General features: G+C 57.6%; 1 protein-coding gene across 1 annotated transcript in view; it reads right to left on the bottom strand.

The window, feature by feature from the left end:
• Positions 1 to 15,944: 15,944 nt before the first annotated feature.
• The window catches only part of LOC117884042 (hexosaminidase D-like), a 31,246-nt gene continuing 22,631 nt past the window's right edge, over positions 15,945 to 24,559 (bottom strand). Inside the window, exons 14-17 of the mRNA XM_034784095.1 lie at positions 23,396 to 23,474; positions 21,212 to 21,313; positions 19,955 to 20,044; positions 15,945 to 18,674 (exon numbers count right to left, since the gene is read on the bottom strand). Of these exons, the coding sequence (XP_034639986.1) occupies positions 18,491 to 18,674; positions 19,955 to 20,044; positions 21,212 to 21,313; positions 23,396 to 23,474 (455 nt within the window). The 3' untranslated portion in view covers positions 15,945 to 18,490. The remainder of the gene's footprint in view (positions 18,675 to 19,954; positions 20,045 to 21,211; positions 21,314 to 23,395; positions 23,475 to 24,559) is intronic.

Here is a 24,559-nt window from a genome sequence, read left to right as displayed (position 1 = left end):
GGGGGATGAGGAGCTCAGCTTAACTCCCTGGGGGTGTTTGCACCACAGAGCTATGGTATCAATAGCTGCTGCTTGCGAGGGGCCAGATTGGATTAGACGGGGCAAACCACAGGTCAGGATTGAGGTGCCTTGGCAGAGCTGGGGGCCAGGACTAGAGCAGCAAGTCAGGACTGGCAAAGCTATAGCAAGGGATGGGGACGTCAGGATTAAGAAGACATCGGCGGGGTTGCATTGCCAGAGCTCTGCACCACGGACTAGAACAGGTTGTTGTGGTCAAGATGGATGCAGGGCGACGGCCACACAGCACCCGCCTGGCTCCAGCCAGTGCTGCATCCCTCACTTGCATGAACATCAACCCAAATTCAGAGGTTCCCCGAACACTGGGCCCTGCTCGGCCTGGAGCCTATTGCAATCAGCCCCATCCCGAAGAGCTGTTCCTTTGATGAAAAGGTTCATTTTTCCCCTTTTCACTTCAAACTCCCCCTGCCCTCCATTAATTCAGCTCCATCACTAAACCAAGGCTGTTACATTACTGATACCATCATGGCCTGAAACATTAGAGCCGCCCCATTGCTCTGCTGGACTGGGCTGGGCTACCGCTTGACCCTGGGGTCTTGCTTAGGGGTTTAAAGGATGAAAGAAACACCCTCGTCTCCTGCTCCGTCGCGTCCCCCCCACTGGATGCGAGCCTGACGTGCTGATGGGTGTGTGTAGACAAGGCAGAGGATAGATTGGGAGGGGAGGGACTGGGCGAGTAGCACTGAATTATTTTCCACGGTGCGTATCCTGTTCACTTGGCTCCCGTTCTAAGCACCGCTCCCAGGCTCTTAGGAATGCCCGTGTCCATGTTTGGGCAAAACCCAGCTGCAGGGCCACTCGGGGCTGGGTTTCTCAGATGAGAGGGCCCTGCAGGGGACTAGCCCCCAGCTCAGCCGCCAACTGCAATCAAATAAAGGATCCTGCCACCCTGGGTGTGGAAGGCAGGCGAGTGGCTTGGGGAAAGGCCGGGGTGGATCCAACCCAGAGCCACGCTGCTGCACTGGCAACGGAGTGACCCCGGCAAACAGGCAGCAGCGGAGCGAGAGGGCGCCTCTGGGATTTAATCACTGTTGCAAGGAGCACCACACACACACACACACACACACACCCCATCCCAGCAGGATGGAGAGCTGAGCGCGCACACACACACACACACACACACACCCTATCCCAGCAGGATGGAGAGCTGAGCGCACACACACACACACACACACCCAGCCTGACAGCTCCGGCTTGCAAGCTCAGCTGGGCACCCAGGCAGGAAGGAGCAGGGCACCGAAAACCCGCGGGTTCCCCCTCCCACTGCACATTGAGGGGCAAATCCCAATGAGCCTTTATAGACCCCAGGGGCCAGCCGAGCCCAGGGGCCGCTCCTCACCAGCCAGAGCGGGGAGGGGGGGGTTCTCCCCGGCCCCGAGCACTGGGCTCCCCTGGAGGGTGCACAGCCACCCCCCCCCCTCCAGCCCAATCCCCCACCCCGGCGGTCCCCCACCCCCAGGCCACTCACTGGCTTTGCCCGGCTTGGGCCGCTGCAGCAGCTTCTGCACCGTGCCCACGTCCTCCGCCTTCACCGCCTGCATCAGCTCCTGGTCCTTGCCCATGGCGAGCGGCCGGGCGCGGCGGGCAGCGGGCCGCGCTCAGAGGCCGAGCATCCTCCGGCCGGGGCGCGGGGCCCCGAGCCTGCTCCGGGAGGGGCCGCGGCGGCTCACACGCCCTGGAGCCGCAGAGCCCGGGCGCGGCGAGGGGGGAGCCGGGGGGCGCACGGGGGCCGGCGCCCGCGATGCATCCGCTGCAGGAGCCCGGGGGGGGCGCCGGGCCGCAGCCCGGGCAGGAGGGGCTGGGGGGCGGCTGCTCCCGGCTAGCGGCGCCGCCGCCTTTGCAGGGCTGCTGCCCCCCTGCGCCGCGCCGGCTCCTCCATGGCTGGGGCTGGCCGCCGCCGCCGCAAGCGCGACGCTCACTGGCTCCCCGGTGCCTCCGGAAGGCTCCTCCCCGCCAAGCCGGGCAGCCGCGGCGGCCGCCTGGGAAGCCCCGGTGCAGGGGCTGCTCGGCTCCCCTCTCGCCGGCGCGCCGGGACCGGGACCGGGACCAGCCCCCGGGCAGGGCAGAGCTCGCCCGGGGCGCGTCCGCGGGCGAGTCCCCGGGCAGCCCTGGGGCGCACGGACGGACTGACGGACACGGACCGATCCCCGGCAAGGCACCTGAATCCCCGCGGCTGGCTCAGGGCTGGTGACAGGGGCGGGTCTGTCGTGGGGGGGGAGGGGTTATTGACTAGGGTGAGCCGAGGGAACGGGGTGTGGATACATTGGGGGGCAGGGACTGGCTGGTCCTTATAGGTTCCTGCAGCCCCGGTCCTTGGCGGGGCCCCCGAGGGTGCCCCAGCACTGCTGCTATTGCTGCCCAAGGAGCAGGGTCCGGCTGCCTGCCGGAGGGTGCCCTCTGGCTACCGGGCAAGAGCCTCCTCACCTAGCATGTTTCAGGCTGAGCCCGGGGAAGTCCCTACAGAACAATCTTGGCTCCTCCTGGCCCTGCTGCCCACGGAAGCACAGGTGCAGGGGGCCTCCTGCAGGGATAAACTCAGAGACTTTAAGGCCAGAAGGGACCGTCCTGATCATCTCGTCTGACCTGCCCATCGCAGGCCACAGAACCTCACCCGCCCACTCCTGTAATAGACCCCTCACCTCCGGCTGAGTTACGGCCATCCTCAAATCTTCATTTAAAGGCTGTGTTACAGAGAATCCACCATTTACTCTAGTTCAAACCAGCAAGTGACCCCTGCCCCATGCTGCAGAAGAAGGTGAAACCCCCCCAGGGTCTCTGCCAATCTGACCTGGGGGGAAATTCCTTCTCCATCCCAGATAGGGCAACCAGTTCCACCCTGAGCATGTCGGTGAGACCCACCAGTCAGACACCTGGGAAAGAATTCTCTGTAGTAACGCAAAGCCCTCCCCATCTAGGGTCCCGTCTCTGGCCTTTGGAGATATTTGCTAATAGCAGTCGCAGATGGGGCCCATGCCATTATAGGCAGTCCCATCACACCGTCCCCTCCATAAACTTATCAAGCTCAGTCTTGAAGCCAGTTATGATTTTTCCCCCTCTGCTCCCCTGGGACGGTGTTCCAGAATTTCACTCCTCTAATGGTCAGAATCCTTCGCCTAAGTTCAAGCCTAAACATGTTGATGGCCAATTTATAGCCATTTGTGCTTGTGCCAACACTGGCCTGTGACTTAAACAACTCCTCTTTTTCTCTGGTGATTACTGGGGGCTTCATTTGTCCACATGACCAAATCAGCACAGGCTGCAACGCAGTTGTGTCTGGATTAGCAGCAAAGATGGGAGTGGCATGGGGATGAGAGCACTACAGGTACTGGAAAAGCTCTGCTCCCCAGTAACAAGGTTCTTCTCCAGTAGCCCTTCCTCCCCATGGTCTGTACTGGGTGTTGAGTTTTTATTGAGGATTGAGGGGCATCAGCAGATCTCTGTGTGTGGGGAGCACAGGGATGGAATGCTATGGGCAGGCAGGGGGCTGCAGGTCAGGATGGAGGGGCCTGGGCAGAGCTGGGGGGGCACAGGGATGGAATGCTGTGGGGGCAGGCAGGGGGCTGCAGGTCAGGATGGAGGGGTATGGGCAGAGCTGTGTGCTGGGGTGGCCAGGGCTATGAACCAGGCCTGAGGAGCACTGGCAGAGTGGTGTGTGGAGAGCCCACTACTGGCCTAGTGGGGCTACTGAGGGCCGCCACTGATGTGCACTGGCAGAGGCATTTGCACGGGGGGTTAGCCCCTGGCTCCCTTTCCCAAGCCCCACACTTGCTCAGATATTTCCCTGTCAAAGCCGAGGCTCTGACGTGCCCTGTCCGGTCTCCTCTTCCCCTCTCCTTCCTTTGGCCTTGGCAGGCACAACACATCAGGCTTTGGCAGCTAAGAATGTGGAAGAAGTTAGCAGGTTTCAGTTTCTTTAAATAAAGTCCTGATTATTTTCTAACTTTCCACTTCCGTAGCCACGATGGCCGGGGTCGTCCGTCCACCTGCCTCTATGTGATTTTATGTTTTTAAATGGGTCAGACATTAAAAGTGCGGAGATGAGAAAACACTGCCAGGAATGTCTGAGTCTATAATGGGCTAACAAGATGCTGAGAAACCTATTGTTCAACGTGGCCGACTAACGTACCAGGCCTTAATGCTCCAGTGAAGCCGAGTAAACATGGTGGTGACATAAACACCTCAGGTGCATAAAACTGGGTGGAAACAAAACAAAGTTCAACCAAACTTCTTTTCCGGGCCATCTGCCTTGCAGGAGCCTCGGTTGGTGGGGACCCTTTCGGGGTGTTTGCCCCCAGGGCTGGTGAGCTAAGGGGCTAATTGCCAGAGAATGTCCCCATCACCCAAGGCCCCTGCAAGGCAGATGGTCCGGAAAAGAAGTTTGGTTGAACTTTGTTTGTCACAGATTCTGTATTTAATGCAGGCGGTTCATGGCCTCGGGCTACAGCAGGAGTTTGGCTGCGTTCAGACCCAGTGCCTATAATCCCGGCTAGAGCGCCCAGAGGGGACAGCACGGGTGCGAGTCTGAGTTTAAAACAGTGACGACCTCTGTAAGCGGGACAAGGAAGCTGGACACTACCCGGGTGTGCTGCAGCCTCCTTCCCTGGCCGCTGCCCTTCTCCACGCCAGCCCCTTACCCAGGCTGTGTGCCTTTGGGCGGTATCCCAAATACTGTCTGCACAGCACAGCCTTCCAGGACAGCTTCCCCCGCTCTGCTGGCCCTTCTACCCCCAGTGCACCGTGGCTCTTGCCAGGAGCCGAGCATGTCTTTCTGGGCCTCCTCCCCGCCCCCACCCCCACTTGGCAACCCATGGATTCCAGGATGAAAACAATTTCTAATCTGCCCTTTAATCCAGCAGCGTAGCGTTATGCCATTGGCTGTGGGATCTCTGGTTGCTGAGGGTCTCCTTCATCTAGCTCTGCGGGCCCAGGAGGTGACTTCCTGTTCCAAGACAGGGTGTGCCCACAGTGAGGCCCATGTGGAATTCATCAGCAATGATCGGTTTCAGGGGGTCCTCGGTGCTGGCTGCCATCACCTTGTCATAGGGAATCACTGGCAGCTTGTAGGTTGTAACAAATCCTTCCTTCACCCTGAGCGTCTCCTCTCAGGCCCTGTGTGTCTAGTTTAGCTCCATCCCTGCTAGGGGCCTAGATTCAGCAGTGATGGGCACAGGAGAGACACCCATAACATGCACAGAGGGTGTGTCCTGATGTCCTCTCCATTTTGCAGTGGGACTGGATAGGTCTCCCCACGCCAGATGGTACCACTATGACCAACTGGCTCAGCGCAGGCCACTTCTCTAGCCAGTTCTCGAGCTCTCCCTTATCTGACCCTAAGCTCTCTGGGACTCGGCTGCCTCCATTCCTATGCTGACCTATCAGGCTACGCCCCAGGCCTCCCTCACTCTACCCATAATCACTCCGCTGTCTGGCCTTTCGTAAGGGCCGTAACTCTGCATGCAGCAATGTTAACAAGGCTGGATCCTGCCCTCCCGCTCCGCCCCTAGCCCGGGGGGGGGGACAGGATTTACTGGGGGCTCTACCCGTGCAAGGAGGGTGAACTGAGGTCTGTGCAACGCTGATGGCACCAGCTCGGCTGACGTGGGACTGAACCAGGACCTCCACTGAAAACACACCTCTCTACAGCTTGAGTGGCAGGCCCAGGTGTTCCAGCTTGAGCCGGGACAGACTCACCCCCGCTGTGGGTCGGGCACAGGGTGGGGCACGGAGCATGCAGTGACCAATGGGCTACACAAGCACCAAGTCACCTGCCAGGCACCTGGCGCCGTCCGCAGCAGATGCCTCCACCTTGAGCATCTCTAAACCCAGCTCTCCTCCATCACCAGCACTGTTCCCAGGAGCTTCCAGCCTCCCCCTCAAACCCGGGCTGTCTCTGAGGAGTGTCGTTCCCAGCCCAAGTCTCTGACCTGCCTGCATCTAAGCCCATTCCTTGACTAGCTCTTCGGCAGTACCCTGCCCGTGCCTTACCAGGGCCTCTCCTTTGATCAACATTGCAATTGGCTTCTCCTAGACGTATAAAAGACTCCTCCGTGCCCCAATCCTGTGCGGGTCCCGGCGCTGGCCCAGGAGCCATGGCATTGTCTTGAGGTGCCTCATCACAACAGAACTGCAGAGATTCGTGGGGCCCTGGTGCCACCCGTCGAGCACCACACTGAAGGGAACGGCCAGCATCACGCCTCGCCACGGCGTAGCAGAGCCCCCACCACTCGGCAGGGTCCATATCTCGCCTGTCGTCCCTGCTATGCGGCATTAGCCCCACAGACGGATCACAGTGCCAGCGTGGAGGGGAAGTAAAGAGGGGGCAGGGACGGAGGCCGATGATGGGGAGAGCTTGGTGTGGAACAAGGAAGGCAGCTTGGTGCCTCTCCAGTCATGGACTTGTCTGATTAGAGGAATTCCCACACACACTCCAGCTAGCCTTGCTGCGAGCCAGCGTCTCCTGCCCAGCAAGAGCCGAGTGGGGAATCGCAGAGCTGACCCCATGCTGACACGACTGAGCTGCTGGTACAGGGGTGAGGAAAAGCACGGAGCGTGTCGCTCCAGTTTGTGGAGTCCCGGCTCCCATCACGAGTACATTGGCGAGCGCCAGCTCTTTGGGAAAACACTTGTGAAGCCGAGGTTTGCAGATAAGTGACGATTGGTGCCAAGAAGTGCCTTGTGCGTGAGTTGCTGATCATTAGCCTCCTAATGTCCCAGTCAGCCAATCAGGGTGGAGACCAACCACCTCACTTGACGACTCAACGAATAACCCCCCAGTCGAGACACGATTCACCCACAAGCTGTGAACTGCTATGGCGGGGGCAGAAAGCCGGGGCAGCTGCTGTCCCTCTCTCACCGTCTGGGGGCTTTGCAATTAATCGTTCAAACAGCCCCAGCCTGAGGCACAAATCAGCCAAACGGAGCCTCCCGCCGGCGGAGCTGGTCTCAGGCAGGAGCCACCTCTCCCAGGCCAGTCTGGTAGGAGCTGTACTGGGCTGGATTCAGCTATGTCACCAGCCTTGGCCACTGTGGTAGGAGCACCAGTGAGCTGATGCCTGGGACCCCCCTTCCTTGACTGAGCTGGTAGGACCCGTAGTGAGCTCCGCTCACTGGGCGCCATCATCCCGGGCTCAGCTGGTAGGTGCTACAATTCCTTGGGCTCACATAGTTTCCGTAATGGGATGGGAGCTAAACCTGGCTCAGCTGGGTCTGGGAGTTGCCCGGTGCAGGGCCTGGCCGTCGCCCTGCTCCCCAGGCATCGCCTGAAATACAGCCGAGAAACAGCCTCGCAGCAGCTATTCAGCAAGAGCAAACGCTCCAGCAGCCCACTAATGCTAGATAAACAACTGAGCAGTAATTACGGAGGGGAGCCAGCCCTGGCTCTGTGCTGCAAAAATCCCAGCTGGGCACAGAGCACCACCGGTTATGCCCTCTGCGGCTGGGGCAAAGGGAGGGAGCGAGGAGGATGGAAGGAAGGGGCAGGCCGGGGAGTGGGAGGGATTCTCTTTCACATGCTCTTTCCCAGGGTGAATCAGGCTGTGGACACAGAGGGATTCTGCTGGGTAACTTGCCTGGTTCGGGTGCCAGCCTGGCCTCTGAACTGACAATCCCACGATTGTCAGGGACTCTGACTGGGGGCTGGCTGTCCACCGAGGCCAGATCCTGAGTGCAGGGTTAAATTCAAAGTCCAGACTACACTCCATTGGGTTGGAAAGACCCTGGCTGGACCTCTTCTCTCCCCTGCTCCCATGGGTGGAGTTATTTCATGGTCCCAAACCAACCCCACCCCTGGGCTCTCTCTGCTACCAGCCACCCCACACCACCCTGCACTAGTGCAGTCCCCTCAGGCTGTTTTTCCTACTGTTTGATGGGGATTGGGCTTGCAGCCGTTTCACCCCCGCCTTTCTCCTGTGCCCTTGGTGCTTCGTCAGAGAGAGCAGCCCCTGTTCTCTCTAGGTCATTGCTCACCAAGCTGAAGTCAGTGGGGTTGTGCCAGGGTAACTTGGCTCAGTAACTGGTCTCCCGCACGCATCCGTTCTCCCCGCTGAACTGAGCCAGTTATTGTTTTAAAGTGTGTTCCAAACCTTCCTGCATGGTTGTGGCTCCCCTCCCAGCTCCCTCCTGGTCCCGGAGGTCTAAACAAAACCAAAACTGACTGTGCTGAGGCCGAACCCAGGCCAAGCCGAGAGGGAGTCTGGAGTGAGCGAGACAGGGGGGAGATCATTTATGTCATGCCCATAATTTGTGGGGCACTGAATGGAAGAAATGGCACGTCTGCTCCCACATCCTCCGGGCGCTGCTGGAAATCAAGCGTTTCCTCAAGAACCCATTGGATGAGGATACCACGAGGGAACCACTGCTCCGGACATGGTCATATCAAACGTGGCCTGTCCTTTTATAAACCCTGACATCAACAGAAAGGTCTTAACAATTAACAGGAAGAGACTGTGGGACAGCGGGCAGAGCACTAGACTGGGACTCAGGAACCCTGGATTATATTGCTGGCTCTGCCAGTGATCTCAGGCAAGTCCCATGCCCTCTCTGTGCTTGTTTCCCCTCCCCTTGTTTGTGTGATTAATCTATTTAGACTGTAGCCTGTTTGAGAGCAGGACTGTCCCTTACTAGAGCCCCCATCTTCCAGGTATTTGGGATCCTAACGGCCATTGATTTCCCGTGCTCAATGGATAGTAGGAGCCTAAATCCCTTGGAGAATCTGGGCCTGTCTGTCTGTACAGCACCTGGCACAAGAGGGCCCTGATCTTGGCTGGGGCCCTCAGGCACTACTCTAACGTTAATCATCATTTTAACAAAGAAAACGTGAACATTTTAAACAAAAGCCATCACGCTGGAGTGGGTGAAAGCTAAACACTGAGCATCGAGCAGCTGAACGTGGAAGCCCCGAAGCAGAACTGAAAGGGCCTATAAGTAACAGCGAAACTGACTTACAGTGTTTCCCTCTGCAGAAGGTGAGCAAGACGTACAATTAACAGAATAAATAATGGCAGGACGGGGGAACCTGGATTTTAGATATTTGTTCACTTCTAACAATCCAAGGTGTCAGAAGCTGGGAATGGGCGACAGGGGATGGATCATTTGATGATTCCCTGTTCTGTTCATCCCCTCTGGGGCACCTGGCATTGGCCAAAGTTGGAAGACAGGATACTGGGCTAGATGGACCTTTGGTCTGACCCAGTCTGGCTGTTCTTATGTCCTTAAGGTGGTTTTAGTAACATGGATAACAAAATGTGCTTGGTCCCAATACAGGAGTTTTTAGCTGACAATGTGCCTTAAAATACAAATCAGAAATTCATTATAATATTTATTCCGCCTCAAAGCTAGATAAATACCAGTGAAGGAGGCTGCCCTTATGGAAAGGAAGCAGAGCACATACTGGGTGGGAAGCGTGCCCAGTGCATGGATTATAGATTAAAAGTAGACGAAGGCGGACGAAAGAGGGTTCATTTTCCGTTAGGACATGTTTTTAGTAACATTTGAAATATGAAAATTCACTCCTCATTATCCTGTTTCCTCTGTCTCACACTATGATCAGAGGCTGTTTGAGCGCCAGCTGGCATTTCAGGCTGTAGTCTGGCTTTCACGCGGCAGGCTTTAATGGGACACACAGCACGTTCCTCCGCGTTGTTAGATACACCTTGCATTATTGGAACAGAAAGAATGCTAATGTTCTCGTTGCCTTTCCCCAGCGATGCTGTGCCCCTGGGAGCACATCACTCTCCCAGGCTGGCCAGTTTCACCTTCCCCTGCACCAGCCCAGCACTGCTTTTGGGTCTGGGCGCTGACGCCTCAGAAGGCAGCTTGGATATTGGCCTGTTTTCACTGACAGGTAAACAAATCATGAAAACCTTTCGCTCCAGCTCACATTTGCACACTTCCAAGTGCCACCTCTAGCCTAGCTGGCCATATCCCTTTCACAGTTAGCAGTTGCACATGGCTTTGATTTAGATGCTAGTCGCCTCTCCCAGGAAGAGATTTCCAGCAACAAGATTCGTGCTTAAAGGGAAATTTTGCCCACTGGGCACGGCACAGCGAGTGGGCGAGTCTCTGACCGCTTCCCACCTGGGGTGCTGGGCTTGGGTTGTTAGCCACAAAAGGGAAAATAGAATGTTTGAAGTAAAATGTTCCTGGTGTTCTGGGTGTGGATTCATTTTAACATGAACCTCCTAGAATGTTCTGGACCTTCGTAGAATCTCATGGAATCTTCCAGACTTTCTGAGAACTACATTTTCCTCGAACCTCCTAGAACATTGTCAGCCAGGCCCTCACGGGTATGCCAGGGGTGGGGTGTTGCCAGTCAGTCAAGGAAATGGGCTACAAATGCAATAAAAAAAATAAAGTATTCAAAAGTTTAACAAATTGAGGGTGGTGGGAACGAAGATGCTCCTCGCCTGGGGCGCCATGTGGTCTAGGGCCAGCCCTGAGCATCACAGATTGAATGTGAGAATTTCAGACCTAATCAGTTTCCTCCATCTCCCTGGGGCCTCTGCTCCCTGGCACCAGCCCTCAACAACCGGTCCTGCTCTTGTGGGGTGGTGACAGATGCATTTGACTGGAAACCCATCTCCCTTTGGCTTTAACAACCAGAGCAAGGCTGTGACCGTTTGCATTTCCAACTCCGGGATCTCGTGTCAGCAGGACGCAGAGCTGGCACAAGCAACAGGATTTTTAGGGGGAAGGGGGGTGGCTCTGACTCGGCAACTGACGAGCCAGCCCAGCCTCTGCAGCACTGGGGTAGGAGCGGGAGGCAGTTGCCCGGCCCCATCTTAAGGCAGCTTGGGGGCCTGCAACTCATAAGGGACGGACTCTCTTAACACAGGGCTCCCTCCACGCCCAGGCGCTACTCCCAGCTGTGAGCGTGGAAGGCAAGGCTGGGGCGCTGACACTCTGTTGCGAGGGCACAGCGATGGAGCTATAGAAAAGCACATGGCAGGCTCTGTCCCCCTCCATCTCCAGCTGGGGGACGACGTGAAGGGCCGGTTCATGCACTGCGACAGGATCGGACAATCCTCTGTGATGCCCTACGGGGGTGATGCTCAGAGGGGCCCAGCCCCTCAGCTGAAATCAGCAGGAGCGACGCGTGCTCAGCACCTTGGGAAGTCAGGCTCTGTCTGTGCACATCCTGCCAGCCGAACTGGCACAACCATGGCTGAGGTCTGCTAAATCCCCCCCCCCCCCCAGCAGCCTTTTCTAACTCACATGTACAGTTCCTAGCAATGCCAATGGAGATGGGCACATGGACGTCTGCCCCCTGCCCCCACTGGGCAGAGCCGAAATCCAGCTAGTTCCCAGCATATTAGAGAACAAGGAAAAAGCTTAAGCAGCAGAAACTGGTGGCAGAGCCTTGTTTATTCAGCTCCCAGCCTCAGCTGGCCAGTTTTAAACAGGCTCCTCCCTCTTTAGCTGCAGAATGCAGATTTCCATCCTAGCCCTGGCATGCTGTTGTCCTTAAAGGGCCAGGACAGCTGGAAGAGGGCACAGGCCTGGGTGTATGGGGCATTTCACACGCTCAGCAAAGCAGGCACTTGGAGCAGGTGTGCTGCGTCGAATCCTCTTCCTGCTGTAGTTGGCACTTCTGCTGCCTCCGTCAGCCCACAGCTGTGCATGGCGGGAACGCTGAACGGCCCAGACGGCCAAGGGAACAAGGATACCACTCACACGGGGGCTGTGTTCCTGGATTAGCACCTCACTCCATTGCCAGCTGCAGCAATGCCTCTGTTCTGCTGTCCACAGGCTTGATGCATACAGCTCCTGGCAGTGCTTCCAGGTCTGAATGGCCGCTGGCCTTAGCTGGGGAATATCTGCCTCCTTCCTTCTTTGACACCTGGACCCCTCCATCCCATGCAAAGCTGCCCTTGGCCCCTTTTATTACCGTCAACTACTTCCATCAGCATCCCTGGGTCACAGGCCAGAGCTAGAGCCACGGGCAGGTTTTCATTGCTCAGTTGCACATCACTTGACACGTCCTGCTCCGCTCCAAACCCTGCATCCTGCCGCAGGGCGGGAGCTGTCTCAGCTCAAGCAGATCTCAGGGGCATTGCACGGAGGGCAGAAAGCGGGAATCCGGCATGATTCCGTGCGATCTCCTCCTCTCCAGGTTCTCGGGAAGAGACTGAAATGTTCCAAGCAAAAGCAGCAGCAGCTGATGACTGGGACATCTCACCTTTCCCTGCTCCCCACACCTAGACATACAGGCACAATACTGGCGCCAGTCCTGTCCTGACCAACTCCCACTGATGGCAAGGAAAGACCCTTGGCAGAGGCTGCCTGTGTGATCAATGGGAATATATGTATAGCAGGACTGCATGGGGGCGACTCCTATTTCTTTTGTCCTTTGCAGCCCCCAGTCACTTGAAAGCTCTCTCCAGCCCTGCTCTCTCCAAGTGCACCTCACTGGAGCAGCTGTGCCCTGCTCCGGCCCAATCAAAGCCACCTTTGTTTTGGATCCTCCCCTCAGCTGGTTTCAGAAACATCCCAACATCCGCACTGTTACCTACAACAAAAGACAAACCTCCCGGCTACTCTGTGTATGCGATGCAGGGCTTTGTAAAACCCACACAGGTTAGGCCGTTCTTCGGGAAGCTTCATTTCCAGCCCTAAGCTGCCATGCACAGATGCTGGGAGCTGTTAGAGGGCTTCCTCCTCCCAAGAAGCAGCTGCATTTCAGTGATGATGCAATCACTGACCACAGGCAGGGATCCTCCTGACCCAAGAGCTAGGGTTTGTTTGTAACCCATTCTAGCTTTATCCCCTAGACTGGAACTCACTTACAACCTCTCTCTCTCTCTCATTAAATACATTGGTTGTACATTTTCTCTCACCCAGCCCAGGGCTTTGACTGAGTTGATGCGCTTGTTAACTCCAGCCACGATACCAAGCTGCAGGTTCGGTCTCTTTAAAGGAGCAGCAAAGCGAATTACCGCCGAGAGTGTTCCAGGAGAGGCCATTTTGGGGAAATTTGGGATGAGGGGTGTTGGGGTCATTCTGCAAACAGTAACTGGGTGGTGGAAGCTGTGGAGGGGGGCACCTGCCTGGCTGTTGGCTACAAGCAGAGCAAGCACAGGGCGAATTCTCACCAGCGCCATTGAGTGTGAGAAGAGAGACCGGGCTCTGCTCCCCACATGGCAGGATCCCACAGCCATGGTACTCGCCTAGGACTAAGCAGAGAAGGACTCCGCCTCCTTACAGGCCTCCAGGGCCACGGATCCAGGTCAGCGTCTCCCCCGTCCTGCTTATCCGCCTTTCCCAGCCCAGCAGCAAAGGCAGGGCTGGCAAGCCAGGGGCAGGCTAGTGCCATGGACTGCAGGCAGCTCACTCCCGCATTGGCCTTGCCCGGAATACGCAGCAGTCGAGGGGGTTGGAAGCATGTTGGTAGAGAGCAGGGGGTTCGGGGGGCTCCCTCGCTGCTGTTACAGGCCTGTTCAGTGCCCAGAACTGACCCACAGCAATCTGCTGCCCTCCTCCACCTCCCACAACGAGGGGGCTGGGGAATTAGAGCCTTGGGTTCCCATTTCATCCAGTGTACAGTCGTTCTGGAGCAAGGGCTGCTCTCTCCTGCCCCCAGGTGCCAAGCAGGGATGATAAACCGGGAGCGCTCTCCTTGTGACCTTGCCACAGAGTGCCCCCGGCTCTCCCCTGCCCGCCCCCCGCTCCTGGCTGCAGCTGTTAAGGCCTGGTTCTGCCCTGGGCTGGATTGGCACATCCCTCCCCTGTCTTCCTATTGTTGCTGTTGGATACGTCCCCTGGACCCAGAGGCAGGGCAGGCTGCCCTTGGAAGGGATTCCCTGCCCGAGAGACAGTTCTCTCCCCAGAGAAGATGACGGTTCCCTCAGCACGGAGGCCTGCACGGCCCAGAGTAACAAAGATCTGGCTGTTTTTTGCAGCCCAGGCCTTTAAACAAAAGCTACACCTACCTCTGCCTCTGGGTGCTTCAACTAAGCAGGGCTCAGGCATCAAGGGGAGGAGAGCGAGCTAAAGCCCACCGGCCAGCGGACAGGGGCTGGGCCTCTCACTTCCTACACCCTGATGTGCTGTCAGCCAGGATAGTGAGTGCTGCAGGGAGCCTAGAGACGCTGATCTGCTGCCCCCCTTTTAAATAGGGGCTTTTCTGCACCCCCTCACCCCAAGCTGAAACCCCTCCACCCGTTCTCTCTAGAGCCAATTCCGCTGATGGCGTTAGCACATGCAGGGCTTTGCAAACAGCCTCGTGGCTCAGTCCCGTGCCCCCCACTCCAGGTTACACATCCGCTCTGGGTCACCCCAGGCATCCCCAGAGCAGCGCCCGAGGTCGGCCCACTCCCAGGAGCACCCCAGTTTTCTCACGGCGCAGGCAGGAGGCAGTACCTGAGCAGCAAGGCCGCCAGGCTTCGAAGAGACGGCTACGAAGCGCCTGGTCCAGCCAGGAGAGCAGTGGCTGCGTGTCAACGCCGACACGTCCCAAGCTTTGCCAGGTGGCCACGCCGCAGCCTTTCCAAGCTCCCATTGCGCCGCGGGCGCTTGGCAAAGGAGCTCAGAGGCCCCCAGCTTTCAGGCACCTGGGAAGCACCTTGCTGGCGTCCATGGAGAGAGAACAGCGCCACCTCTTGGCTGAAAAATCCATCCAGCTCATCACAGCCAAGCCTTGCAGCTTCCCGGGGGGCAGGAGCAGGGGGGCTGGAACTAGGGGCACACCCCCCAGGCTTCATGTTGTAACAAACACCAAATAGATGGTTTCCATCCGCAGCACCCTTGGACCGGAGCTGTGTGAATCACGTCAGCAGGGAACAGATTCAGCTGCACATGGGCTGAGCAGGTGGCCTTGGGGGAGCCTCCCCCATTCACAGTTAGAGGGGGCTGCTGGAAGGGCTCCGGAAAGTGATGAACAAATATATGGGCTGGGTCAGAGACAGGCAAAGCCTGGACAGGTGTATCATACTTCTACTAACACCCCTCAATCCTGGCCTGCAACTCCCCTGCTATCCCAGCCCTGGTCTCCCCCAGCTCTGCCAGTGTCCCTCAATCCCAACCCACAGCCTGCTGCTACCTCAGCCCTGGGCTCCCCGCAGCTCAGCCAGTGCCCATCCGGCCCCGCCCCCCGGCCCCGGCCCCCCCCCCCCAGCTCTGCCAGTGCCCATCAGTCCCGACCCACAGCCCCGGGCTCCTCCCCCAGCTCTGCCAGTGCCCATCAGTCCCGACCCACAGCCTCCTGCTATCCCAGCCCCGGGCTCCCCCCCCAGCTCTGCCAGTGCCCATCAGTCCCGACCCACAGCCTCCTGCTATCCCAGCCCCGGGCTCCCCCCCAGCTCTGCCAGTGCCCCTCAGTCCCAACCCACAGCCCCCTGCCAGCCCAGCCTCCACCCATAACTCTGTTGCTGACGCACCTTTTGCTGTTTCAGGATCCCCGTGCACAGCTCCCATCCATGACAGCAGCATCCACAGCCAGTCTGACCCTGGGCCTGGAGCCTGCCATCCTGGCCAAGAGCAGGGGAGTTGGCTGGTGGACCAGAGCCGTGTCCGTCAATGCTGCAGCCAGAGGGGTGATTGCAGCACACGGGGACACACTAACTCAATGACAGATGGCTTAGGGGAGCACCAGAGCAGCCAAGTCTCAGCAGCACAAGTTCAAGCCCACCTGGGACCCTGCGTACCCACTCGGGCGGCTAGGTTGTGCTGAACTCCACGCTGTCGCCCTTCCCCACCCTTTCAGCCTGCAGCCCAACTGGGGTTTGAACCAAGGCTCCCCTGGGAGAAATGCCTGTTTAGCACCAACCCGCTGCCCCGTCCTCAGCCCAGGGACTGTTCCCAGAGAGAAGGAAGCGGCCCGGACGGGGCAGTAGAATCGGTAAGAGGGACTCTGGCCACAAGTGACCATTTGCTGCGTTTCTTAGGAAAATACTTTATTGTGGAAGTCGGTATTACATGAGCTTTCTATACAGTACAAAAACAAATTAGGCTCAATATATTAAACCAAATAGATCCACTGGCAAACGGGAGTCCTCGCCATGTAGTCATGGGACCCAAGTGTCACTCACTGTATTACAGCAACATCAGCTAGTGCAGAGACAGCGGCAATGCGAGAGAAGCCTGGGTTATTGCACAGTATCTGCCCCCTTCCCTGGGGAAATGAAACATCCGCTGTACTACAGCCCACAGCGAGAACCTGCGAGGGACCCCAGCCCTGCGACTGGGGGGGAGGGAGGGCTGGGGCAGGACACCATACATCGCACACTTCACTTTGGATTGTAACCCCACTGCTTGCAAGGTCAGATGTTTGAGATCAGGGTCTCCCACCCTGGCCTTGCCCTTTACTCCCCAGATCAGAAGCCACCAGAGTCCCCTGCCCTCTCAGATGGAACCGATATTAATACGGCTGCTTGCAGAGACTGCTGCTACACCAAGTTACTGCACATGAATTAGGCCAAAACATTGGCTCTTGCACCAGCATCAGTTTTACCACAGTCTGGGGAAGCATCTGCATCCAGCGCTGCTGAGGAACCAGCAGGGGGAGCTCACACATTGGGTTTTTGTCAGTCCCACCAATGCAGCGCGAACTCCCAGCTCCAGGTGGATTTAGAGCCCACAGGCCAACCCCCAGGCCCTGTCCACAGGCCGACCCCCAGCATGTTCTGAGCCCTCTGATACCCATTAGTGTCTCTAATTTGTGTCCCACTGTAAGGCCCAGGGTCTGTCACCATCCCCAATAGAAAGAAGGCTCCTGCTCTGGGGCATTTATTTGCCAAAACAAGACCCTGCCCCCTGCAAGCCCGTTTGGCAGCATTGTCCCTGGAGGAGCCTCCTAAAGCAGGAATCGTTCAGCATTTGCCTAACCCTTCCCCAGACGGCAGTGGACAATAACACTCAACATTTCCCGGGGTCCTGCATGGGGGAGCCCTGGTGCAGAAGAGTAGCGGCTCTCCCCAGGGACTCACCTGGCGTGTTAAGATCCACATCTCCAGAAGGAAACAGATCGTGGGCATCCGATCTCAGCGTCCAAAATAGATCCCACCAGCTCAGGGTAGGTCTACACTGCCATCGGAGAAGCCACTGCAGCTCAGGCAGGATTATGGGAATTCGCTTTGACCTCGCTAGTGTGGCCACGGCAGAATGGCTTCCGCACCGGCTGTACACGCCGGTCCAGACTGCTGGCTACGTACTCACGTTGCTAGCCCACCTCACTGCAGCTTCGCCGCTGCTTTTAGCCACGCTGGCTAGATTAGAGCCCGAGCTCCAATGACACCTCTGACGGCAGTGCAGACAAACACTAAGGGTGAGTTTTCAGCAGCGCTCGGTGTGGGACTCTGCACTTGCTGCAGTCAGGGGATGTTTTACCAGCGACTCGGCTGGCAGGAGCGAGGCCAGCTCCAAGCCCTTTGGAAAGCCCTGCTCCAAACAGCCCGAAGCCTAAGCAAGTCATCTCCAGAATTCACCATTGCTACGGGGCCAGTGTGAGCACTAGACAGCGCCCCCGTCACCTCACTGGCACGGAGGGCACAGATTCACCGATGGGTCACCAATCTGTGACTAGTGCAAAGAGCACAAGACCTCGTGTGACACCCGCTCCCCAGTCTACACTCAAGGCGCCGCTCTTCCCCAAGTGGCCGGAGTGTCGGCAGAGACCCAGCTCCCCCACAAGGCTGCCCACGAGGAGAGGCTCCATCTCATGCAGTTCCATTCAGACACACCAGCACTTCGGGTCATCAGCAGGCGGACGGGGGTCTCAGTCCCAAACGAGCTGGTCACCGCAGGGAGAGCTTTCCCGGGAAGGCCCAAACATCTCCCCTTGTTACGGCTTTGTGGAGCGCCAGGATGGGGACAGACCCACCCTGGGCCCCTCGAGGAAGGTGGGCATGGCTTTCCTACCTGGTCCCACGAAGAAGAGGGATCCACAGAGCAGGTCTGCGCTGCCAGAGCCATGGGCTCCCCGACAAGCATGGATGGGGGCTGAAAGGCAAGCCAGCCCCATCTCACCTCTCCTGGGGGAGCCGCAGTGACGGCATGATCCTGGGCACGCAGGGACAGGGCACAGCTCTGAGGCTGGAGAACGCATTGCAGCCACAGGGCTCACAGCTCAGATGGCCAACGACTCGCTGGCTGCACCTCTGTCTGGGATGGCCTGCTCAGAACCACTGCAGCGCCAAGCCCAAGACATTAGCAGCTGGCCAATCCCAGAGGCTCCCCATGGCCTTGTTCACGCTTTTCAAGATGATTTTAGGAACTAGTGGGAAGAGGGGTTGGAACAGAGAGGTCCAGTGGCTACCTCTGCAGAGAGGGAGCCAGGAAGCAAGACTGGCCTGGGGGTGCTAATGGACTACGACGAGGGGAAATAAGCTCCGGCCAGAGTCCCCACGTTCCTGGCAGCTCAAGCTCACTGTGCGGTGAAATTGGGCTCCTAGCTGCAGCGAACCAGCCTGGGCTCCTGTCCCTACAGGGCCTTGGGCTTGGCGTTCAGGCGGATGATCTCCCTGTAGTCCCGGACGAACTCCCGCAGCCGGTCCATGTAGGGATTGACGTTCTCCTCCATCCACTCCTCCACCGTGTCGGGGAAGTAGATGCTCTCCAGCTGGGAGCGGAAGTTCTGGATGAAGTTCTCCCAGTCCTCGTGGACCCTGGCGGCAGAAGGTGGCAGTGCGTCAGAGCCTGGAGCCTGCGGCGTTTGCAGGGGTGCAGGCTGATTAACAACCATTACCACGGGGCTCGTCGCCATGGGACTCTGAGTCAGTCAGAGGGGCACCATCGACCAGACAAACCCCACAGCATCACACCTATCATCACCAGCCAAGCGCCTGTCATGGAAAGATCTCCCCATGGACCTAGGCTCTGCTCTGCACAGCGCTCCGGGTACAGGTGAAAGCTCCGTTCTGTGAGCTCCTCCCAACACCCCCCAGCCATAGTGACAGAGTCCTTTCAACATAGCGGGGGGGGGGGGGCGCAACTGCATCGCCATGGCGACCGGCGGGGGCTCCGGGGCAGGCCCAGACCCCAACACTCTTTTGGAAGTTGATGGTGCCCCGTAAGGCCCACAAGACCCCTGGGTGGAAGGCCCTCCTCTTCCTCCCTGCTTTACAGAGGGGCAGCCGAGCCGGGGGGGGGGGGGGCAGGGGTTGGTCCAAAGTCACTTGGGAAGCTTAGGGCAGAGCCAGGCCTAGGACCCCGGTCTCAGCTCCCGGCCCAGCCCTCCTCCCATCATTTTAGAACGAACTGCCTGGTATGTAACCGGCCCCCTGCCCCACCGGCCCCAGGAAGGCAGGACGGGGCTTTGTGGGAGTGTCACCTGCCGACACGTCATTGCCACGTCAAGAGACCCAGGGACCTCTAGCGGCTAGGAAGAGGCCACTGGCTCCTAGCCACAGGAGAGCAGCAGGCCGCTGCTGTGAGCACTGCACCGGGAGCCCCTGGGCCCTGACAACACTCAGCGGCCAGGATTCAGCTCAAGTTAGGGCTGCCGCTTTGGATGCGTCCTCCCCAAAGGGGCTGAGGGAAGCTGCCCCTTCCCCCCGCAGACAGAGAGAAGGGTTGGGGTGGGGGGGATCAAGGTTCAGGCTTGTGAGAGACCAACCCTGGCTCTCAGCAACACAGGCAACTTGGTTTGGGCACTGCCTTCCCAGGGCACATGGCGCTCCCTCCCTGCATGCCCTCCCCAGGGCTGGCCCATACTGCTTCTCTCGGCTCCATGCCCGGCGGAGGTTCACACAGGGCTGAGTTCAGATTCCTGCTCGGTGGGGAACTCGCGGGCGAAGGCCTCGCTCGTGGCACAAGGCCTTCACTCCACCTCGGAGAAGAGCCCCGGGAAGGCGAGCACTCGCTTCCGTTCCCCTTCCCAGGAGCCCATCACAAGAGACTCCTGCGTACCCCACCCCCAAAAGCGGACCAAGGGAGCCCCACGTACTTCAACACCTTGGTGCCGAAGTTCTCCAGGTTGCGCGGGTTAGCGAACTGGTGCTTCCTGTGGTACGGGCTGAACCAGCCCTTGATGGCGCTGACATGAGAGAGACAGACAAATGGACCCCACCCCAGAAACACCAGGTTAGTTGTTTTGTAACTACGCCTCTCCCCCTAGCAGGTCTCACCAGCGACAGCTAACCCCGGTGGGGGAGCCCCATAACAAAATCGCCAGAGAACTGGACTACGGACAGGCCTGACAGCAACATCTCTACTTGAGAGTTGTCCAACACTTTCCACTTGCTTATAACTTTGCCAAACACTAGCTTCTTTGGGCCAAAGTTTCCCATGCCAGGCGTCTGCCTTAGGCTGAGTTTTTATGTTAAAGTTTTAGTGAAAAGGGTTCAGCTGTTTGTAGTACATGAGTAGGGGAAAATACGTTAAGCTGGGTTAAAAAAAATAATAATCTGACCACCTTTTTCCTTGAGAAGCTCCAGCACCCCCAGGCTTTGGGGCAGGAATTTGAAATGTGGCAGGGGTGTTGCCCTGGTGTCAGGGCAGTGCCTTTTGCCATTCCTGTGAAAAACTACCCAAGTTTGGCCAAATTATAAGCCTATGAAAAAATAAAATCATCCCAGTTTGCACATGCTCGGTAGAGACTTGTTAGAGTTTGGCAGCTACATTCTCCAAAGCTTCCATCTGTACTGAGCATGCTCCATCCCCACACAGCTCCTAGTGCAACTGGACTGTACATGCACTATCCCCACAGCGCACCCGAGCATGCCCCGTCCTGAGGCTGCAAGGGCTTAGCAGGACTTTCCCTGAAATTGCTCCCCACGGCGGCTGGGGGAGGCTGTGGTGCTGGACACAGAAACTGAGAGCAAGCAGCATGTCTCCCCCATGCGCCCAGGAAGAATAAGCCTGACTCGAATGCAGAGGGGGCTAGAGCTGGAGGGGCCGGGGTATGTGTGCATGCAGTGGAAAGGGGAGATTGGGACAAGGACCCTGAAGGGTGGAGGCCGGGCAGGAAGAGAGACACTGAAATCAGCCAAGGAGCCTGGGAGGAGTCACTGATTCTGCACACCGCTGGCCAAAAGCTAGACCTAGCAGAGTCCAGACAGGAGCTCCAGTAACCCCCTGCCCACAGACAACCCAACCCTTTGGGTTGGCTCCCAGCACCCAGACTCCAGCACTCCTCGACATGAGCCAGGAGACTAGGGTAGGGTACAGAGCCCAGCTTCCAGCCCCCACAGCACCCAGTTACCTTTCTTCCTCCAGGACTTTCGCAATGCTCTCTTTTAACTGGCCATTGATTTGCTCGACCATGCGATAGATTTCAGAGCCTGGAAATGCACCGTTTCCTTCACTAGGAGAAACACACAGCAGGAGCAGACGTGAGCCATGGGATAGTTACTAATACAACTAAGGAAGCAGATCTCCAAATCCCCATTTGCTTTCAGAGCTGATACACGGGACTTTCCATTTCATCCAGTCGCTGGTTAATGCAACCAACCTTTTTGGAACCAGAGGACACCCAGCTTCCTACTCCAAAGTGCTGGGCAGCCGCTATTCCATCCCCACCAAGTCTTTTTGGCTTGGGCCAATGGCTACAGAAAGTTGGCATTTAATTAATAAGGACGTAGGCAAGTTTCCAAGCAAGACAGGAAAGACGAGAGACCCCCCAAAGGCCACCCATGACTTCCCCTAAGCTGTGTGTCACACAGCAGGTCCTGTTCTATGCCAGGGACTGGGTCATTATGTGGATAACAGGCTCAAATGGATGGGGAGAGACTAGATCCCACTAAGAGGACATGGACTGATAGACGAGAGAGATACCGGTTATCTGCAGTAAGAACTGTGTGTTTTAGGTACGTAAAACAGAGCTTGCCATATTATGGAGATATTTCCTTTCTGGGTGCTGTCTGAGTTCCTCAGCTGGCCCCCCCAATCACCAGAGTGTCTGAGCACCTCAGTATCGGACGTATTTACCCACACAGCACCCCGTGAGGCAGGCAGGGCTGTTGTCCCCATGGCATAAATGGGAATGGCAGCACAGAGAGGCTAAGTGACTTGCCCAAGGTCACACAGGCGTCTATGGCAGAGCAGAGTCTCCCAAATCCCAGGCTACCCGTCTAACGACTGCACCCTCTGAATGCAAGAGAGTTCCTCCGCCCCCCAGTGTTTTACCCGCTCGAGCAGGGGTTCTCAAACTGGGGGTCAGGACCCCTCAGGGGGTCACGAGATTATTTCATGGGGGGGTCGCGAGCTGTCAGCCTCCACCCCAAACCCTGCTTTGCCTCCAGCATTTATAATGGGGTTAAATATATAAACGTGTTTTTAATGTATAAGGGGGGGGGTCGCACTCAGAGGCTTGCTGTGTGAAAGGGGGTCACCAGTACAACCGTTTGAGAACCCCTGCGCTAGAGAATCACAAGTGGCGTGGCTGGACTGATCCAGCCCCGGATGAGAAGCCTTTTGCCATCAGCTGGAGTTGTGGTCACACCAGTGAAGGAAGGATCCTCAGAGCCAGACGACTCCGTGGACTCAGAGTTTGGGTGTTAGGACGCAGCTGCTAGAACATCAGCACCAGGGCAGGACTTTCCATTATCTTGCCGTTAAGGAGCCTTTAGAGAGAATCTACACACAGGTGCTTGGATCCACCTCTGAGGCTTTCCCAGACGACGCTTAGAAAAGTTATGAAGCACATTTTGCCAGAGCTTTGAAGGGCTACCGAGGCTGCTAGAAATGAACTGAACCACTAGCCCATTAGCCAGCAGCCACCACAAGACAAGGCGAGTAGCACCCCAGTGCAAGAAGGTGCTAACAGAGGGGTGCCTGGAGACCAGGTTCAAAATGACGCCGGGACGCCTGCCCGCTGGACCGAGGCACCAAGCCTTTCACAGGAGAGGGGCGGGGGAGATACATGGAGGCTCTTGGGGCGTAGGCATGAGATGCCTTCATGCCAAGCACCTGCTGCCAACGAGTCCAGTGGGCACGGAACCTGCGCGCTTCGGAGGAAGGGTTGTCACTATGGAAGCAGTGGCTAAAACAGAGGATTGGTGGGTTAGACAGAGAAGAAAGGCCTCGTGGTTAGGGCACTAGCTTGCAATGCAGGAGACCCAGACTCCCCGTGACATACCTGGAGCAGATCACTCAGTCTCTCTGTGCTGCCTGGCCCCATCCGTACAAGGGGGATACAGCCCTGCCCTGCCTCAGGGGACGAGGTGCTCCACTACAGGGGGATCAGACAAATGCCACAGACACACACACGAGGTGCAGCAGGCTCCTGGGATGTGCTGGTACCACCCCACAAACAAGAGCGAACAGAAGGACTAGGACGCAGCAGGCCGGCTGGGCTCCGTGACTGCTCAGCGCTGCCCAGGGGAAGCACTCGAATCCACAGCTGCCGGACAGCAGCCCTGGGAACCGACGGGCCTGAGCAACGTACCACATGCTCTTCTCTAGATCCATGCTCTGGAAGCCCAACATGTCCAGGATTCTCTTTTTAGTTGCTTCAGTAAATCCACCTAGAGGGGGAGGAGACGACACATGGGTTAGCGGAAGGGGAGAGGACGGGCCAGTGCAGGCAGGAGAAGCCCTGAGAGGGAGACTAAACTTCACCCAAGGGGGGCTGTACTGGCAGCTTGCTAGGAGCTCAAAGGGGGGCACCGTCATCTGTAGGTCGTCTGCACGTGGAGCTGGGGGTGTGGTCCCCATCTGAGGGGACACACCCATGGTAGCACCCATCCAGCCAGCGTGGTAAGGACAGCAGCGTAGCTGTAGGAGTGCAGGCAGCAGCGGGAGGAACCTGTCTGGAACCCCTGGATCCGTGCTTGGGGTGGCCAGCCCCACTGACCACCGCAGTCCACTATGCGTAGCGTGTGCCAGCTGAACGAGAGCTACGCGGGTACATCTCCACGGGCTGGGAGCTGCCCCCGGCGCCGAGGCTAGACGTACCCTTAGACTGGCGAGCGGTCCCCCAACAGAGCATCCCAGCTGGCCAGCTCCTCCCCATCTCCCCACATGCCGGGGAAATGGGAGCCCGCAGGCACGTGGGCGGATGCACTGTGGCTGTCCCCATTATAAAGGGAAAAACAAATACCCAGGAGAGCACTGCAAGCGTCAAGCCACAAACAGGCCAAATGCACCGGACAGATATCGTACGGACTATGGAGGAACACTGGCTACTAGCCAACCCCAGCGCCTGCCAGACATACCGACTTCCAGCACGGCCTCCCTAGGCGTCTGAGGGCCTTTGGAACCCTAGACACTGCTAGCTTGTTCAAGGGGCTGTGTCTGGGGAACCCCTTGGTCAAATGACCTCACCTTTCCCCCACCAGCCCCCTCCCTGGTCTTGATGCGGCACAGCGATTCTGAAAGCAATCGGAGAATGCGTGGGGACGGTACAGCATTCTGAAACATCAGCTCTTGGACAGAAAGTTCTGCTCAACCTCATCTGGATTATAGTGTGTGCGCGCATACCCCCACCCCAACCCCGCAGGAAGAACATCTTGACTGTGATCACTTAATAAAAATAGCACAAAGGACCAAAATGCCCCCCAAAAGCTCAATACTATTTTACAGGCAACCGTTCCCCTCCTGGCTGCCAACA

The sequence above is a fragment of the Trachemys scripta genome, chromosome 10, assembly GCF_013100865.1.
Source record: "Trachemys scripta elegans isolate TJP31775 chromosome 10, CAS_Tse_1.0, whole genome shotgun sequence".
Taxonomy (NCBI): Eukaryota; Metazoa; Chordata; order Testudines; family Emydidae; genus Trachemys; species Trachemys scripta.
This window is presented reverse-complemented; position numbering and strand designations above follow the sequence as displayed.